Source organism: Protopterus annectens, chromosome 7.part0 (genome assembly GCF_019279795.1).
Source record: "Protopterus annectens isolate FY-2018-M chromosome 7.part0, PAN1.0, whole genome shotgun sequence".
NCBI classification, from domain to species: Eukaryota; Metazoa; Chordata; order Ceratodontiformes; family Protopteridae; genus Protopterus; species Protopterus annectens.
The window spans coordinates 312,932,507-312,952,778 of NC_056739.1; the positions used below are offsets into that span (position 1 = coordinate 312,932,507).

Sequence of the window (20,272 nt, forward strand, 5' to 3'; positions counted from 1 at the left end):
AGGTCAGGGGGAGCCTGAGCCAGTAGGACAGAGAAATTCATTCCAGATGGGAAGCCAGTCTGCCACGAAATGCACAGACATATTCACACCAACATGCCATGCCTACCTCTGGGCAGTTTGTAGGATTGCCAGTTCACCAGTGGCATTTTAGGATGTAGGGTGAAAGCAGTGCACCCAATGAAAACTCACATGAACACAAGAAGAGGGCTTGCAGGCTCTGCAGAGAAGACATCCCAGCCAAGAACCAAAGTAGAAAGCCAAGCAATGTTAGGCATTGGCATTCACTGCTCTGCCAGCCATATTATATTATTAGAACAAGGGACATTTGCTAATTGGTTGAAAAGCTGGTTGTGAAGTGGATTGATTTGGTAGCAAGTAGCCTAAGATGGCATGGTAGATTATTCTGTTTCCCAAAATGTAGTTCCATTTACCAAGCAGAAATAAAATTGAAAAACATTCTAGCCCTGCATTGCATGTCACTGAGTAAGTTTAGTGGCTCCTTTCAAAACTGTAAGCGGTTAATTCCTGGAAACTGCTATGGCTGATTTCAGTAATACCCAGGTAATGAATGGTAAGGATAACCTCAGCTAAGGTGCTGTAACATTATAGCTCATATGTTCATAGGTAGGTACTAGGCTATTGGCCCAAGGGCCTAAGTAAGCCTAGCTAGCAAGGTTCCGTGGCTTAAGCCACCCAAGGAAGTTAATTTCCTGTGCCCCTGACGAGCAGAGTCACAGAAGTGATCCCGGGGGTGTATTTCCTATTTCCCATCCACTCATCAAGATTTTTCTTGAAGAGTGCTAATGAGGAGCTTTGTTTGATATAGATAGGTAGTTTGTTCCAGAGTATGGGAAGTCTCTGGGACAGGAATCTATCCCTCCAGCATGCCCTGTTTATTGTGGTGACAAGGTTTAAGTCCCTACAGCATGTAGCTCGGAGGGATTGGGATTTCTTTAGGTGTAGCATGTCCAACAGCTCTGGGTTTGACATAGCTTTATATGTTAGGCAGAGATCACCTCGGAGTAGGCAATATGCTACAGAGTAAAGCTGAGGTTTTTTGAGACTGTCAGTGTAGGGCATCTGTTTGAGGCCAGTGATCCTCTTTGTGAGGTACTTCTGTGGCCTTTACAGCTGCTGCAGATGTCTTGTGAGGTACATTCTAAAAGGGGCATTGTACTCAATAGTGGGTCTAATGAGTGATGAGAGGAGATCAATGACCTCTTTTTTCCTGGATGAGAACCCTTTTGTGATGAGGTGTGCCACATAGAAAGATTTCCTGACTACTATGGCGATGTGATTAGCAAAAGGGAGACTACTGTCTACCTGGGTCCCATGGTCTTTTATCACACATTCAGCATTAAGTAGACTGCTGTTTATGTGGTAGTTCATGGGTACAGAGTTTTTACCAAAGGGGATGACAATGCACTTTTTGGCATTGAGCTTGAGGCCATGCCTCTGACACCAGGCATCTTAGTGAGGCCCTTCTGTAGGTTGTCCACATCATTTGGGGACTAATATGGCTCCTAGTTTGCAGTCATCTGCGAATTAGCCAGAGGCATTCTGTGTTAGCCTGTACTTCAGAGAAGTAGATACCAAACAGGAGAGGTCCCAGGACTGAACCCTGTGGTACTCCACTTGTCACTGGTTTGAAGTCAGATTTGGAGTCTGCAACTTTTACAGTGTGGGGTCTGTCAGTGAGCCAGTTGGCAACCCATGTTGTGACATAGGGATTTATACCAAGTTTAGTGAGTTTGTCTATAATTCCAGAATGGGGGATGGTGTCGAAAGCCTTGGCGAGGTCAAGATAGGCTGTTTGAACCACCTTACCTTCGTTTACGGCTTTGGTGACTGCCTCAAAGAAGTCGATCAGGTTCAGAAGGCATGATCTGCCCTTTACAAACCCGAACTGGGTGGGGTCCAGAGTTTGGAGGTTACCAATGTCTTTGTTTGAGTTCCATGATGATACATTCCATGGCCTTGCAGACCAAGCTCATCAGGCTAATAGGGCAATAGTTCCCAGGATCAGTGGCGGCTCCCCCTTTGTGGGGTGGGATAACTGCTGCTGTGCGCCATTCAGTAGGCACAAAGCCTGACGTGAGACTATGATCGAAAATGTTGCTTAGGTGGGGAGCCACTTCGTTCTGAAGTTCGTGTAAAATGCAGCCTGGGATGTTGTCTGGTCCCATGTATGCTGTGTTTTTGGTTTTAGAGAGTAGAGCTTTTACCTGCATAGATGTAATTACAATAGCTCTGCATTCTTCCTGTATAGATATGGGCCCTTTAGGTGGTGAGAGGGTGGTAAAGTTAGCACTTAACCTATCTGCCAGGATGCTGGCAATATCTGTTGGTTCTGTAATTTTCATGCCGTTGTGCTGTAACTCAGAGCAGATCTGGGTGCTGCCATTGAGATTCTTGACATAGCTATAGAATGTTTTGTGATTGCCCTTAGAATCAGTGGCGATTTTGTTTTCGTAGCTAGCTGTGGAGTATCTTACAAGGGATCTCAGCTTTGTACTGAGGCTGATCAGGGAGCCTCCACTCATGGGATTTTACTCTGTTTTGCAACAGTTTCTTCCTTCTGTTGTAGAGTTTGTTTATGGCAGGGGACAACCAGATTGCCTTCCTTTTTTGGAGGATAGTGTCTTGGTTCTGTTTGGGGTAGCACGATTCATTTACTTGTGTAAGCGCTTATAGAGTACATTTGTGTAGGATTCAGCAGTTGTAACTCTATTGTCCAGCTGCATGGGTTTTCGCGAAGTTCGCCACTTCTGTCTTAAGAGACTTTGGAGAAATTTTTTACCATGGTTTCCTTAATGGTGGGTGGGGGTGGGATGCGGATATTTAGGGTGATTAGCTTATGGTCGGATCTGACCAACGAGGAGTTGACTTCAGGTGTGGAACACCAGTCATTCATGTTGGCCCTGGTGGGTGTGTGGATAAATTAATCCAGGGCATTGGAATTTATGAATTCCAGAAAGCGTTGAGCGAAGGAGTTGGTACATGAGTAGTTTTCCCAGTTAATGGTGGGGTAGTTGAATCGCCCATTATTAGGGTGTTGGGTTGTACCCTAATATTTTCCAGTGTATCAAGAAATGAGGAGTGGAAATCCTGGGGCACGGTGGGGAATCTGTAGCAAGCTACAGTTGGTTTGCAGTTTTGCCCAGAGTTAGTTGCACTTGGATAACCTCAGATGCATTATGCTGCGCAACTAGCCTGGAGGTGTGGATATCCTTATTGAATATGGACACACCTCCGCCTTTGGTGTTCTTGTCCAGATTAGATGGCTGAAAAGTGTGGTATGAGTTATAGCCTGATAATGCAGGGTGCTGTCTAGAGCATTGAACTGGGTCTCAGTCACTGCACAGATATCAGTGTTCTCCGTTTCAAGGAGTACCTCGAGTGAGTGCATTTTGAGATTTAGACTTCTAGCATTGAGTAGCATTACCCTCAGTTTTTGCTTACCTGTTCCTGTTACGGTGGTGAATTTGGCATTTGAACCTTGCCTAAGAAAGACCCTTAACCAGTATCTGGAATCCCAGGAGAGACAGGCGCAGGCCATCTCTGACAAAGCATCATGGTCTGTCGACCATGTCGTCCCAGGCAGACAGACAGACACGGGATCCCCATAGAATGACCCTAGAAGCTTAGCCAATTGTCGAAGTCAATCATTTTGTCCTTGTACTGTGGTATCATTCTGGGCGATGGTAGGGTGCTACTCAGGGCTAGGGTCATACTTGCCTGGGCTACAAGATTGGAGAGCTCTTCCATGTCTCTTTTCATATAGTCCGCTGAGGTATGTCTCAGGTCGTTCATACCAACATGGACAATGACAGAGTCATATTTGTATTTGTGCAGTGACCTGAGTGCGTGGGTTCTATGGAGGATCCTGGCACCCGACAGGCAGCTGACAGTAACCTTCTACTTGTTTAGCCTGGTGAGTGGGACTATGGAGTCATATATGACTAGTGTGTTGGGAACGTTGTTTTGCCTTATGGGCTGTGGTTTATTTGCACACTGAGTCTGTGGGCTATGTGTCATTTGGGTTGTGTTGGGGGGTGAAGGTTGCTTGCATTTCTGTTTTGGAGGTCTCTGTTGCTTGAGCAGATTATTATTGAGAGCCTTCGCGAATATTTTTGTGTTTCTATGTGTGGATTTTGGTGGTGTAGGTTTAGTGGGACTATGATGTGTGGTGTGGTGCAAGTGTTTACCTTCTCCTTGACTGTCAAGTTCAGTCTTGGTTGGAGAGAGCTCTACCTCCAGTTTGGCTGGATAAGTGCATCTCTCACAGGTTGTGGTGTTGGGTGGTAGGAGGAGAGGGTTGTCTGTGTACATGAAACAATTGCTACATTGCCCCAAGATGCCCAGATTAATCAAATAGACAGGAGAGAAAACTAGGAGCTGACGCTTGGACATGCCTTAATAAAAAAATACTTTCCTCTAGACAAGTGAGGAAAGTGAGTATAAGAGCTGTTTTTCTCTAAGCAAGTGAGGAAAGTTAAGTACAAAAACTGTTTTCCTCAAGGTAAAGAGGAAGGGTGAGTGCTGTAGTAATTTGTAGCTTATTTAGTGCTTACAACAAGTTCTGAACAAGTGCTGAGCATAATATTGCTGAGACAGGCTTGGATGTGTCAGTGTGTGTGTGTGTGTGTGTGTGTGTGTGTGTGTGTGTGTGTGTGTTTATATATATATATATATATATATATATATATATATATATGTGTGTGTGTATGTGTCAATAGATGTATGTAATGTACGCACACACACATACATGCGCGTTTGTTATACACACACAAAGACACGGGTTTGGCATATGTAGTTTGAAGTACTAAAACAGACCTATGCATGTGCCAAGATTGTTGAACTCCGGGTGCAACTATGGGTGGCCACCACTTATAAGAACCTTATGGCAGTAAATTTACATTGAATGAGGGGAACACAGCTCCCTTACAACCTGTGTATGAGATCTGCCCCAGCAATTACATTACCTGTGAGCATACCTGTCAACCTCTTAGAGCAAGAAATCTGGACAAAGCCACAAGTAATGGGGGTACAAAGGCCCCAAAATAGGGACACTTTTTAAATATTGCTGTTACAAACTTAGCTGATAGAATGTAACGTGCGTTGCATTAGCATGAATTTTCTTTTTGCCATTATTTTCTGACTTCAGTCCTTAATGATTTGTCAGTCATTTGCCAGAAAACTGCAGATTTTCTGAAGTCCTATCTCGCCTTCATTCGTACTCTTGGGAATCGGAGCCGAACCTCGGCTTCGACTCAGCCATATTCTAGCTCTATAACTTCTGGTTGGCTTGTGGCTAGGAGGTATCCCATGATGCATCACTATCACAACCCAGATCTCGTTTGCCGCTCGTTCAGTTCAGACGTGATTCTTCTTGGCCGTGGCTAAGTGAACATTTTCAATATCTTTGACTAGTTTATTGTTGGCTCTAACCAATTTATTTGGTAGTTTAGTGTGTTTTTTGCAGTCCGTGTCTGTTTTACACTATTTTGTTGCTTCGTTACTGTGTGTACTATTTGTACGTTGATTGGCCGTTCTTCCGTTGGCCTATTGTATCCCTGCATCGCTTCTGCTGCTTGTTTCTGTTACCTTTTTCCTTTCCCCTTGGGCTAGGCCCATTTAAGTTAGAGGACCTAGTACTCTGTTCTGTTTTTTTATTTCTCCCTGTGCTAGGCCCATTTAAGTTAGAGGACCTAGTCCTCGGTTTATCTTTTTTCTCTCCTCTTAGGGTTAGGCCCATTTAAGTTAGAGGACCTAGTCCACTGTCTGCCAATTTGTCTGTACGGTGCTGATGTCCTTCATGGATGCATCTGCAGTCATAACAAGTGGGTTGTCCTGTCGTCAGGCAGCCCTGCAGTCGGCCGGATTCCAAAGGTCCGGCTGCTCGGCTGATGTCTTACTCCACCCCCACGCATCTCTGTTGGTTCGGGTATAAAAGCATCAGCGCCATTTTTTTTCCTCGGGTCTGGCGCGCGCGCCGCAAGCAGTGTTAGCAAGTGCCGGGTGCCGGGATCCAGAGATTACTCTACCGAATACTAATTGAACTTCTACTAAGTAAACTTATGGTACCCTCTCTTTCTTCTTTTCGTCAAGAAAAAGTTAAAGATTGTTTAACAATTGTTTAACCTGTGGGAAACAAATACCTCTACTCATACCAACTTCCTTTTTTACCTGACCCCTTAGACGAGCCAGCTGAACGAGTTAGCTCCACTTTCTGTGCCTCCAAATCTTAACATCTAACGCGAAAGCGTCGACGCCGGGTTGGAGTTTGTGTTTTTAGCATACTTATACTGATTTTACCCAATCCCAAAAATCCATAATCGCGCAATCTTCAAAAAATCGCAAAAACGTCGACCGTGAGACCGCAGGCAAAGCCCCGCCGGCTTAAATGCTGAGCAAACGGCTTGCTTCTCCCAAAATCTCAACTGAAAAACCGGTTGAAACTGATCAAAGTGACTGAGAACTACTCTACTCTTGACCTCCCAAACTCAACTTCGGTCCAGCTCTTTCTAGACACTCACACCCCTTTGGACTTATCAGACACCAATCCCCTTGGCCCCATCTCCCCCCTCACCAGCCAGCCATAGGGCTCCAGCCCCATGCCAGGCTAAAGCTCGCCAACTAAAAAAATCAGTGAGACCAAACCCAGTGCCTGTTAAACCCCACTGGCAGCCAGTGCCTCCCTTAGTTCTGCTTTCTTTTTGGCAAGAGATTTAATTTTCAATTCTAGAGGATCCTCATCTCACCCAGAGAGAGCCTCTGCAGCCCCTAGAGAAGAGAGCTAGGCATTTCCCCTGGCCAGTGTGTGTCTCTTACTGACATTCCCAGATGGCCTTCTCCAATTTTACCACACAGAATGCTGAAGAATCCATTTCCTCCTGTTCTCCCACCAGCCCCCACATTCTTTGAAACCTTGCAATTCACCTGAAGAAACCTTTCGGGGGCAGCCTTGCATGCCATGCGAACAGAAAGACTTGGGACCCCAGAAAAAGACTTAGGACTAGAAAACTACTTAGCCCTGTTCTTATGCCTCCCTATGATGGGCCCTTAGCTGATGATCATCTCTGTGGTGGATGATGCTTTCCCAATGATGTTTGCTCCGCCTCCAGATTCAGGATTACCCCCAGCCCCCTGCCAAACCCCCTCACCTTAACATGGAGGGTGCACTTTACCCATCACCAACTATAACAGCAACCCCACAGCAAGACCCAGGAAGGGAAAAAAGTGGGTCCCAAGGGAAGGGTCAAAGGTCTACGTAGCAAAAGGGTAGCAAGGTCTACAGGTCAGCTAATCTCTCTCAGCTAGAGCTTTAAAACTGTCAGTTTTTAGCTACTAAATCTAACCACATGATAAACCGTCAAGAAGACATGAACTAATACCAAGATATTATGCTTATAGAAATATGTATTAGAGATGGTAAAATACATACAACAGGTTAGCAACCATTCCTTAAAATGTGGCTATGATAAACAGAAATGTGGAAGTAATAGCAAAATGTGGCTAAGGATAGAGAGAGCATGTTTGGCTTAGATCAGTTTAGCAGGAACTGGCTGGTTAAAAACTGGTGCATATGCTCCACAAAAAGAAGAAAATTTTGTTTAAAGCCTGCCCAGCAGGTTATGAAAGAGGAGGAGTAGGCCAAAGTTAACCAGAGTGTTAAAGAAAATTGAAGAAAGGGTAAGGCCACTGCTGCTACATCAAACTTGTTAAAAATTTCTCCTTCAATCAACCCACAAAATTTCAAAGGGGGCAGCAGAGGGCGAAAGGTGCCCTTAATTCAACAGAGGGCTGGAAGCGCATGCAAGAGCACTGACGCAGGACAAACAACAGACCCTACACACCTCACCACTCCCACTGTCAACAATAAAACAGGAGGAACAAATCTACAACCCCTTACCAAACAAAAAGACCAAAGTAATAAATGGCAAGTGAATAACCTTTTACAAAAAATAGAAAGGCAAACAATAGAAAGAGGAAAAGGCGGACCCTTCCACTTATTTTCAAAGAGGAAGCACAATCACACTTTAATCTCGCCACCTTAAATACATAACACTCATTGGAAAAATCAAAAACAAATTCCACACTTTACCCAACAAGGCAATCTGAGGCAATCTTGAGTCCAAACAGAAAAACAGAAGGAGGCAGCCAGATACGTCCTTTAGACTCACTAAGAGAAAGAACATCAGAAAGTTTCTCACATTGTCCCAACCTGTCATTCCAGACTTCCCCCATTCTCCAAAAATGTTGCAAGGCGGGTACCTTTGAATATACCAATCATAAATACTGCAGTCATTGTCCCAAATAAATCTCTACCACCTCCTACCTCTTGCAGGATCTCTGCAGGATCCAATTGCCAGGCTGGCCCTTCTAGAAACTGCAGGGTATCAGCATTGCCCCCTATCACGACTGCCCCAATGAAGTATTTCTAAGGGATTTCAGAATTCAGATTTACCCATACCTGGACGAATTCCACTACAAAGGGGCTTATCTACTGCCTACCCTGGCAGGGCAAACTGCCTGGCATACTTCAAACAGATTTAGGACTGACAGGAAGTCAGATTAAAAACTCAAGGCTGATACTATCCCAAACAAGGACATTGCTTAAGCGCTGGCAACAACAGCAACAAAGGGTCATTGGAAGCTGTTGGACAAAAAAAGGAACTTTCAAATTAACACAAACACACAAAACATTACAACCCAAGTTGTAACAAAATTGGGCGACATACCTGCAGTACATGGGCTTGGGCCAAATGATGCATTCCAGGCCAAATGATTGCCAGATTACATCTTGGCACTAACAAACAGAACGAAAATTTATGACACCAATTGGGCTGCCAGCCTTGGGCAGACTCGCATCCTAATCTATCCACTAAAACATTGGCCAGACTACATGCAAAACTAAAGAATTGGTGGTAAAGACACCTATGGAAGTCAACAAGAGACCACTCACTAACAGAAAGCCAGACAATTCCACAGGCGGTACAGGACCTCCATAGGCCTAGGCATGCTGTACGGAAACTTCAGCCTACCCTCAGCAGAGCCTCAATGCTGGCAGACCATCACTCGCAAAGAAATGCTGGCAGGGATGGGCCTAATCCAAGCTTGCCAATTGGGAGCAAGGATTGCTCACAGAGGATCAGGAATGACAACAACAGACATCTAAATAATCAACTGGACAGTCACTGCAGAAAATAAAGGAGTTGCCAGAATGGGCTTGGGACTGACCTATGATAAGGATACCTCACCACAAGCTCGTGGTACATGAACAAACCACATCCACTCTCACGATGATCCCCATCATGAATGATCTTGGAATTGTGGAACACTACATCCGCCAGCACATCCAGGAGAAGGCACAAGACCCTACTAAAAAGAAGGCAGATGCACCACATATTACCTACCACCGATGCCTGCACATGGAAGCTGCACTGACACCTTCAAGACCATAATCCCACAATGGGAAGAATGGGGATAGACCTCACTCTCACACACCTCCTCAGAAACAACAAATCAATTCAATACAAGGCCTATTCCACTGCAAAGTACTCTGTTAAGGACCAACTACTAGCAAACTACATCACACCCTTGAAATATGCACCCCACCCAAGACAGGTGATACTAAAAATACTACTAAAAGCTTCAAAAATAAGCCAAATACAATCCTGATACATCCGTAACTCAAGGACTCCAAACAAGAAGACCATGCTATTGAAGAAAGCGCTGCAGCCAATATGTGGCCAATACCCCTGGTGCCTTTGTGCAAAACACAGAACAACTACACACAGATACATCCAAAACCTGTAAAGAATACAAACAAGGGATCCTAGAACTCAACTAAGCACAGAGCTAAACTAGAACAGCAGAAAAGTGCCAGCTTGTGAATTATTCTTCAAGTACTTCAGACCTTCCTGAGCAGTTTCCTATGCTGGAAAAATGCAGAGGTTATCCCTCCATCGTACCGAAGAGGCATGAGGTGTTTAACATAGATATGCCTAACATTCTATCACCCTGGCAAACAGCAGCAACAAGGTCAGTCCTACTCAGAGACTTGATGTATGCATCAGCCTCCAAACAGCACAATACAGCCAACAGAGGGAGACTTTTCACAAGACCTCTTTGTTGATAGGGCTGTTCTTCAGAGGAATCCTCACACCAAAACCACCCAAATCCTACATTTCCTTTCCCCTGGCATTTAAAGGAAGTGCTAGAAAAGCCTTGGACTATCACCCTTTGCAGCAGCAGCAACACTGTCCCTACAGAATAAGTCATGGAACGGACTAACTTGACAACCACATACTTCAGAAAGGGAGGGTTTCAGAACTAATCCACACAACCAACTTCACCTACTATTAATCTTTCACCAAGGACAAGACACCATGAGAACTACTCCCACAGAACAAATTGCTAATTGCTCCAGAGTACCTTAACTCCCTACACAAACCTTCCTAATTTGACAGAACAACTAAGGGAAAGAATTAATCTTCCTTAGCATACCTGGTATAATATAGCCAACGTACTTACTTGACACAACAAATTCAGCAGAAAGGACCACCAACACCGAACATAAACAACATTATACAGGACATCTCTACATCCCATACAAGACAATCTCCCACTGGATAGGAAATCTCTATATAATGATACGTCTACTTTGACATACATTTTAATTAGTTGGCTGTAATGCCTCTACATTCTAAGAATTTGCCACTATTGCAGCCTTCTTACTCTGTCACAGTTTAAGCACCTTAATGACACCTGATAGTATGGCTACTTTACATTTATTATACAAGACATTTGCCTCCTTTTATATTATACCTCTATATTATAGATGTACAGCAATATTTGCCACCGTGTTACTTTAAGGGATTTGAAACACAACATATTCTTACTCTCCTTCTCCTTCCTGCTCCCTCTATGGTATATCTCCTAATAGCATTATGTTTGGGCAGATGCATTGTGTTTGGACAAAGAATGGTTTTGTCTGTTGCATAAAATGTAGATGTCCCAATCATTTGAAATCTGCAGCCATATCCACCCTCCCTCCTTCCCTCTGTGGGTGGTTCTAGGGTGAAAGCCTCCCCGAAATTAGCTGTCGGCCAGGATTTTTACACCAATTGTTTGTACATATGTGACTTTCTATCTGCTGAATACAGTTCTGCTTCGTCTTGCTGGTTATTGCAATATGTCCAAAGATACTAAGGACCACAAGCCTTCGGGCTTCAAAAAGTGTACTAATGTGAACAGAAAATGTCCTTAATGGATGGGCACAATTTGTGTGTGTATTGTTTGGGGGGGCTATTCACCTCCAAGAGTCTTGCCTGTTTTGTCATGCATTTAGTCCCCATGTTCTTCAGGAGAGGAAGAACAAACTTATTTTGAAAGGATTATGGAAACATTCCTTTGAGGAGGAATTGACATCTTCATCCTCCAGCTCTAAATCTCCTTCCTGTTCTAAGAAAGACAAACCAAAAGCTACAAAACGGCGTTCTGCCACCCATTCTCTGTCGTCAGAGCCGCCAGACAAAATTACGAAAGTGACCACATCCTCTTCGGTTCCACTGGCCTCGGTGCCGACAGAGGGTTCCATTGTGGATCCATCAGTTTTGGCTCCAGGAGCTTCGGAGCTGATAACTGATACTGCATACCACAGCCTGTCAGCTGAACTCCGACCGGTTTCCCCGACTCTTAGGTTGCCTATATTCCAACAATCTAGGTCCCCCACTTTATCTTCCAGGTCCTCTAGGAGCCTTTCTGATGAGGATGTCAAAAGAGTGGTGTGTAGACTGCTTCAGACTTTGGCGCTGGCAAATTTACTTTCGGCTCGGCCTAATGTGCCCTCACACCTTGTTGATGTTCCTCCTCCGAGCTTCTCTGAGCCTTCAGAGCCAGAGTTGTTGGCACCTCGGGTTGTGGAAAGGTCAGTTCCAGCTACCTCAGTTGGTGTCTCTGTTCCGATATCCACTCTGACCCTTTCAGTGCCATCCGTGGGGTCTGGGGTCCTCAGTTCTCCAGTCGGGCCCAAGGGGGATGTTTCAAATCGAATTTCTTCGGTTCCGAGCCTACCTCTTGGTTCTTCGGCGTGAGTGAGCTTGGACCCCACATCTGCCTTGGAGTCCATCTCCTCGGCACCGAGGACCGCCTCTGCATCTTCGGAGCGGAGGGCATCCTCAGAGCTGGGAGGATCGGCCTTCGAGGTGATGAAGTGTGCTGTCCAGGTCTTCAGTTTCAACCACAGGTACCGACAATCTTCCCCCCAAAGCAGCAACTTCAGTCTCCGCTCCCTCTCTCTCCCAACACAGCAGAGACTCGCAGCCTCAGGAAACCTCCATGAGTGGTCCCCAGTCTTCGGAGGTCTCCCCAGAATACCTTTCTGAGGAGCCACCTAGGAAGAAAACATGTAAGAGGAAACATGTTGACTCCCCTGATGAGTCTTTTACACTAGACACTGACCTTGAGGAGTCAGAAGGGTCCCCCAAGTCGTCCTCTGATGATATCTCATTCGCAGATATCCTTGAGATCCTGAAACAGAGAAGTGGTTGGCCTACCACAGCCCCTTCTGATGAGGAGTCAGTGTACCTGAAGGTTTTCAGGTCTCAACCCTCCGCCTCTTGGGTGTCCTCACCTTTTGACGAGCTACTGGATCTAGTGAGTCAAAGGGTGTGGGAATCTCCTGATTCTGTGGAACCGGTTCCTAGAAGACCAAATAAATTTTTGTCAGCACCCCAGGACCTTACTAAGGGCGTTCCAGTAGATGCCATGGTGGTGGCAGCTGCCACCAAAAAGGAACTTGCCGAAACTTCCACCACTGTCCATCCACCAAACAAGGAGTCTCAAATGATGGATAGGTACAGGAAGTGTCTTTTCTTCAGCAGCTTTTACACTTAGATCGCTGAACTACCTGTCTCATTTCACAAGGTTCCAGAGAGATCTCCTAAAAGAGCTGGGAGATACTTTGCAGAATAACGTAGCTGATGCGGTATCTCAGAAGGTTAATGCACAGATGTCCATCCTAAATTCTTTTTTGAACTCCTCCATGAGGCTGATATCTTACTCAGCTGATGGAGCGAAGTAGAGCAGCTGGTTCAGGAGTCTCTCTTAGGAGATACTCCTGGATGTGTTTGTGTAACTTTGCAGAGGCCTTTAAGTCTACGTTTACCAATGCCCCTTTTGATGGATCCTCATTGTTTGGAACCAAGGTAAAGGACACACTCACCAGGTGCGAGCAGGAAGGAAAAACTTTGTCTGCTGTGGGAGTCAGTTTTTCCATTTTTTCTAGACCCTATCGCAAAGGGCAGAAGGGCAGCAAAATGTGCTTCAAAAGGTCGCAGAGGTTTTTTCAGGATGCACAAGGTGATTCCTTCTGCAGAGGCAGAGGAGGAGGAAATAATGGTAGACGCCACCCTAGGGGTAGAGGAGGCCCGCAGAACCAGGGAGACCGTGATTCCTTTCGTGGTCATCCCTATCAGCGCTCCTGAAAGGAGGCCTGACTGCGCATCTCTGGAGCCAGTCAGGGTTGTATTTCTTTATACCCAGAAGCCTGGCACAATATTACTCAAGACAAGTGGGTATTAAAGATAATTACCAGAGGTTACCATAGTCCCTTCTCCACCCTCTCAGACCAGACAAATCCCAGATGTGCCACCCAATCACAGGGATTCAGCAACTCTAGAAACCCAAAAGTTGCTTGTAAAGAGAGAGTCATCCAACCCATCCCCACAGACCAAGTAGGATTAGGGACTTACTCCAGATTCTTTTTGGTGCCAAAAAGAACAGGGGACTTGAGACCCATCTTGGATCTCAGCAAATTGAATGAATCTGTACAGAAGTCCAAGTTCCGATTGGTCACCTTACAGTTGATACTCCCGTTGTTAGGGAAAGACATTTGGATGTGCTCCACAGACCTCCCAAGATGCATACTACCATATCAAAATGGACAGGGCATCAAGGAGTCACTTAAGTTTCCGGCTGGGAGCCAGTCATTATCAGTTTTGCGCCCTGCCCTTTGCTCTCACCACAGCCCCCAGGGTGTTCACCAAATGCATGGCAGTGGTCATGGCTCACTTGAGACGTAAGGGATTCCAAGTGTTTTCGTACCTGGACGACTGGCTTATGACTGCCACCACCAGGCATCTACTGTTACAGGCGATGGTCATTACTATTTCAACTTGCCTGCAGTTAGGGATTAGAGTAAATTGTCTTCCCAGCACTTCCTGGTTGCAACACACATCCCAGGGAAATCCAGCGTGATAGCCGACAGGCTCAGCAGGGCTCTTCTGATGCCTCATGAGTGGTCTCTGAAAACATACATTGTGGAACAAATTTTTCGCAAATGGAGTTAGCCTTGCAATCTGTTTGCCACCCATCTCAATATAAAATGCAGCAACTACTTCACCCTGATTCCCCCAGAAGCGGAAACACCCAGAGATGGACTTGTTCACGATTGGCCCTCGGGACTTCTCTGTGCTTTTCCTCCATTCCCCGTCATATTGAAGGTAATTCAGAAAGCAATATCCTTGGGAAGCAAAATGATCCTAATTGCTCCTTACTGGCCTCGACAGATTTGGTTCCCCTTTCTCAGACCTCATTTAATGGACGAACCGTGGACTCTGAACCCAGTACCAGATTTGCTGACGCACATGTGAGGGGTGTTCCATCCCTCTATCCACACCCTCAGTTTGATATCTTGGCTGCTCCAGTTCCATCCCTAGTCAGGCTTCATGACTTTTCTCCCGAGATTGTACACATTCTGACATCCTCTCACAAACCTTCTACCAGAAAGATTTATACCAGTAAATGGAAAAGATTCTCCTTTTGGGCCCGTGAGAGAAACCTTGATCTTTACACAGCTCCCATTTCTGCCATTTTTGACTTCCTTTCTCAGTTGTTCCACCAGGTTCAGCAGCTGCCACTATTAAAGTTCAACTGGCAGCTATTTCCACTTTTCATTTGGCTAATGAACCTAATCTTATGGCTCATAGACTGTGTAGAGCTTTCCTTAAAGGGACCACCTTGTTAAGACCCCCAGTCATGGATCCGGTGGCACCATGGGATTTGAACTTCGTTCAACATAGACTTATGTCAAGTCCTTTCGAACCCTCAGCAACATGTGACCTTAAGTTATTATCTTGAAAAACTATATTTTTAGTAAGCTATCACTTCTGCAAGAAGGGTCTCTGAACTGCAAGCTCTTTCCATTAAGCCCCCCATATTTGGTGTTTCACAAAGACAGGGTCTCCTTACGGATAAAAACCCTTCCTTTATACCCAAGGTTTCTTCTCAAGCCAATATTAATCAGTCCATTGAATTGCCTGTTTTCTTCCCTAATTTTTCTAACAAGGCAGAGTGCAAATATCACCAACTGGATGTACATAGACAATTGCGTTTTTATCTGGAGAAAACTAAAGTTTTCAGAATGTCAGATCAATTGTTTGTTTCCTTTTCAGATACTAGGAAGGGCCTTCCAGTTTCTAAAGTCACGTTATCTCACTGGATTTCTAGCTGCATTTCCTTTGTCTATTCATCCAGTGGCAAAGATCTTCCCTTCAAGGTGTAAGCTCATTCTACCATGTCTCTGTCTACTTCGGTAGCTTTTCAGGCTAAAATTCCAATAGGCAACATTTGTGCTGCAGCAACATGGGCTTTACATCATACGTTCATTACTCACTACAAATTGGATATGGCTTCCAAGAACAGGTCTTCCTTGGGTTCCACAGTACTCGGGAGCATTTTCCAATGAGCCACCCAAGATGAAGGTGCTAGGGATGCTGTCCCAAGGGTAAGAATGAAGGCGAGATAGGACTACAGAACATAAAGAAGTTATGTACCTACCATAACATTCGATGTTTGTAGTCCACCTCACCCTTCATTCTTACGAACCCACCCTCCTGCCCCCTCCTTGAGGACCTGGGGTAGAGTGTCACCTGTTTGTTTGGTTATGTTAGTCCTTTTGACTTGGTTTGTTCTTTGTCTCTGTATGTTTCTCCTTGCAGCAAACAAGATCTGGGTTGTGGTAGTGATGCATCATGGGATACTTCCTAGCCAAGAGCCAACCAGAAGCTTTTGAGCTAGAGTATGGCCGAGTCGGAGCCGAGGTTCGGCTCCGATTCCCAAGAGTAAGAATGAAGGGTGAGATGGACTACAAACATTGAACATTATGGTAGGTACATAACTTCTTTTTCTATGAGAAATGGACCAAAACATGAGTAGAAAATCTGGACAGTTGAGAGTTATGCCTGTGAGGTCACACCAGCCTGAAGAAAGGGAAATTATTTCCTTTTTTCTCTAAGGAGAGACAACCTTGATGGTATTGGAGAGAGTGGATGTGCGGGGTGGGGGGGGGGGTGGGGGGCTGGGCAGTGAATGCAGGCTCTTTGCAAAAAAAAAGTAAATTAATTAAAATAAGGTAAATATATTGTGATGATCTTACAGTCTGTGGTAAATCCCATGGCACAAGAGCAGAAAAACATTTAACCTTGATAACTTAAACAGAACCAAACCCAGTCATTCACACGTGTATAATGGTAAAAGTGATCTTGTGTTGTTTTTTGGCACTGCCATGTATGTTTTCACTTTGAAAGAGTAGCTGCTTTCCCAAAGTTGGGTGATGTCTCTATTACCGTTGCTGGTTATCTGTTTTAATTATCACTTCTCTCCTCTACTGACTAGTATTCTGAAATTAAGTGTGACTGTAACAATGTTAATTTGTATTTGTTGTGTTTTGCAGGACATTGAAGCTACAATGAATACAGCATTGAATGAACTGAAGGAGCTGGAAAGGCAGAGTACAGCCAAGCATGCACCAGATGTAGTCCTGGACACCTTAGAAACCAAGAAGCCATCTCCAGTCGTAGCACCTACATCCGAGCCTTCCAGCCCACTGCACTCTCAGATTACAAAAGAGGCTGAGCCCCCACTCCAGCGTAGTTCTAGCACTGCAAGTGATATCCCATGCACATTTAGGCCTATTAAACCCATCAAAATGTCCAAACCTCCAGCAACAAGGCCAAAACCTTTAACATTCCCCAAAACAACAACTTCTAGTCCTGGTGTGAATTCTCCAACTTCTCAACAACCTACTGATAAGTCATGCCCTGTGTGATGGCCACAGAAAAAAAGACCATTTGTCGTTTCTGTCATTTCAACTGACAAGGCAGCATTGGCTTAATGTAAAGAGTTAACAGTTCCAAGATGGATTCTGGTTTTACCAAGTTATCCATATTTAAAATGAACATATTTAAAATTTACAGACCTATTTTTGTGATTTATTTAGTCGGACTTGTATATGGGATTCCTGTAGTTACATGCACAGTCGGTGCTTGTACTGAAGGAACTGTTTCTTCAGTAGATTTAGCAAAATAAACATTTTCCAGTATATGTGCATGTGAAAATGCAAAAAGTACAGTAATATTCCTGATACAACAGTTACAATATTAAGCATACAAATATGACACTCACTACTTCTGTTAATACATTTGCACCAAAGGTTCTTCCTCTATCTGACTGTAACAAATAAGGTAAAAAGCTTGACTGTCTTGTCTTCAAAAAAGTTAGCTGATGCCTGTCCAATCAAAGCAAGGTTATCTTGAGGAGAAACCACCTTTATCTGTACAACATACAGCAGCAACAATGAGAGGGACATTCGGAAGTTTTGTAAGACGAGCTTAGAATTTTGAAAAGCTTTTGTGGTGGGACTTGCTTTCTGTTTGCTTTATCATCTCTCCAGGCTCTCTAAGAACAGTATGCCTCTCTAGCATTTTGAAAGCAAATATGATCTTCATTTTCACATGCTAGTTTTATAGCTGTACTGTTTCCATGTACGTCACAAGCATTTGCATTTGTAATGAATCCCTGCGAGCTACTGAAAAGAAATGCAGAGCTCACTGCTTCTTTTACACAGGAAAGAACATCATCACCATGAGACTGCTACACAATAGAATCTTTGCTTATGGCGCCTAGATGGACGCATTACTGCTTCACTGTACTCCTTTCCAAATTGAAGGGGAGCATTCTTTTCTGCAATATCAGGAGGTGGAGCTACTTTCATTACTGAAGCAGTCATAAAATCGTTGGTATGATTTGTTCATAAAGCAAAAAGTGAGGAATCAAAAATGAAAACGTATTTGCACCCTCTTTTTTGAAAATCAGATGTACCTGGAATTTAGATGTACACTGTGATATTCAGTCTGATCATGTGATCATACCTCATCAGAATAACTAGGTTGAGCAACGTGGCATTGTGTGTGTGTGTGTGAAGATGTAAAGTGCAACCTGAGATATAATCCTTGGGAAATAAAATACTGTAAGAAGGACATTTCACATTTCAGTGCTAGTTAGAGGTTCGAGTGCCATACATTCCAGGTGGACCATGTGTTTTGGAAAATTCTGATGCCTCATTATGGTCAGTGCCATTTCTGGAGACAGAACCACAGGAGACATTGGTAAAAAATGAAACTTGTGGAGGCAAGTATCCTCCAAGCCATGTTACCTAAAACTTGATCTTCCAGGGAACATAATGACCATTAAAATACCTGCATTATTGGACTTGTATGTAATGTAATGTATTTGTAAAATGAATGGTGTATACTTTACTTGTGTCCTGATAACTGGAATCAGGTGCGAATGTTTGAAACCTTTGCGTGTGTGCTTGGAAGTAAAGTCTGTGAGTTGTTTAATTTGTCTTTTAACCAAATGTTTGACTGAAGATATTCAGATCACTGAATGTCAAAATAAAGTGTTCTGGACTTGTAGGACAAATAATGCTGCCAGAGTTTTAGCCCAGTTTTGACTTTAGCTTCAGATCATCTATCCATTAAAAGGTTTGCTCATTTTTATGTTGTCATTGTTCCATGTAGGTTTTAAGTGAAGATATGCCATTGATACAGTGTCTTAAATAAGGTGGCACAAATATCTGGGGCGTAGTGTTTATGCTGTTTGTATACAGTCTTCCCATTTGTCAGAAACACACTCCGGCATGTGGTAACATATAGCTGTATTGTAATGTTTCTGATCTTTCCAGGGAGAAGTGTGTGCTACTGCAACCACCTCCCCCCATACACACGTGCTTCAGGATAGGGCACTGTTAGTGTATGGCAGTAGTGCATCATGAGATTACTGCACCATAAAATATTTGCTAATGGCTCCTAGAAGGATGCTGATGTAAACTGTGTTGTCACTGTTATTACACACAAAATTTGTACAAACGGAATTCCCTGTGCATCAAAAACTGTATTAATGTAGAAACCAACTTTGGGGTCTTAACAGTGAAATGGAATCCAGAAAGTTGTGAACTAGTCAGACTTGATATAAACAAAAGTAATTGTGAATGAACAGCAAAAGTTGTAGCACATCAGTTGTATAATTTGTGCAAGCAGTTTGTAAATTTGACTGCTTTATCATGCAGTTTTGCCAGTTCTAAACCACGTTAAGGGGTCACAAAATACAAACTTTAACCTAATAGAACCAGAGTAAAGCATTCACAGCTGGTGGCATATTCTCATTTGCTCTTACAGAGTGGTTTGAGTACTGCTTTATAATTACCAGTCTTTGGTTTAGCATTGTGAGACAGAAGTGTCTTTCTGGCTGTGCCCTAACGTTTATTTGTCAGTGAGACAAAAACACTACTATAACTGTTAGATCCATTAGCGGTCTGGTTACTAGTGGGGCCCTGGTTTATTTACATATCTTTTCCACAGCTTAATTTAAGCACTTTGATTCCCTAAACAAATTGCAAACAATTACCACATAAAACATGTTTTTCATATTTTGGAATTCAAAGGGTCCATGTTGCAATTTTTCTGTATTGTATGGTGCTGGTATTCTAGCAATATCATGTTATATGGGTATCATGACATCTGGTGCAGATGGTGAATGGGAAGTCTTTATAAAATGCTTCCTTTTAAATAGAGTATGTATGTGTGTGTGACTAAACCTGTGTAAAAATTAAAAAAAAATGTATATAAAACCAGTAAGCAATACTGACATACGTTTCCTGTGGTATGTAACTGTCCTGTGTTGGTTGTATCATTTCACTGCTTTATATGACATGCATGTATTAGCATGGCTCAGGTAGTCTCCCTAAGATTCGAGCGTTCTTAATGAATGACTTAAATATTTTAGAGGTATAGCCATGGTTGGAATTTTAGCTTAAGAAATTTAGCTGACATTTTTACACAATATTTCCAGGACTGTTGTAGTTGCAAATGTAGATGTGCAGCTACTTGCTACATAATATGTATTTTTGCTTCTTTCGGTGAGC

General features: G+C 43.7%; 1 protein-coding gene across 4 annotated transcripts in view; it reads left to right on the forward strand.

Annotated features, from left to right (window-relative positions):
• The window catches only part of SRGAP2 (SLIT-ROBO Rho GTPase activating protein 2), a 1,651,541-nt gene extending 1,631,546 nt beyond the window's left edge, over positions 1-19,995 (forward strand). For all 4 annotated transcript variants that reach the window (XM_044076850.1, XM_044076847.1, XM_044076846.1 and 1 more), the window contains one exon: positions 16,742-19,995. In XM_044076850.1, coding sequence (XP_043932785.1) covers positions 16,742-17,116 — 375 coding nt within the window. In that variant the 3' untranslated portion in view covers positions 17,117-19,995. The remainder of the gene's footprint in view (positions 1-16,741) is intronic.
• The last annotated feature ends 277 nt before the right edge of the window (positions 19,996-20,272 follow it).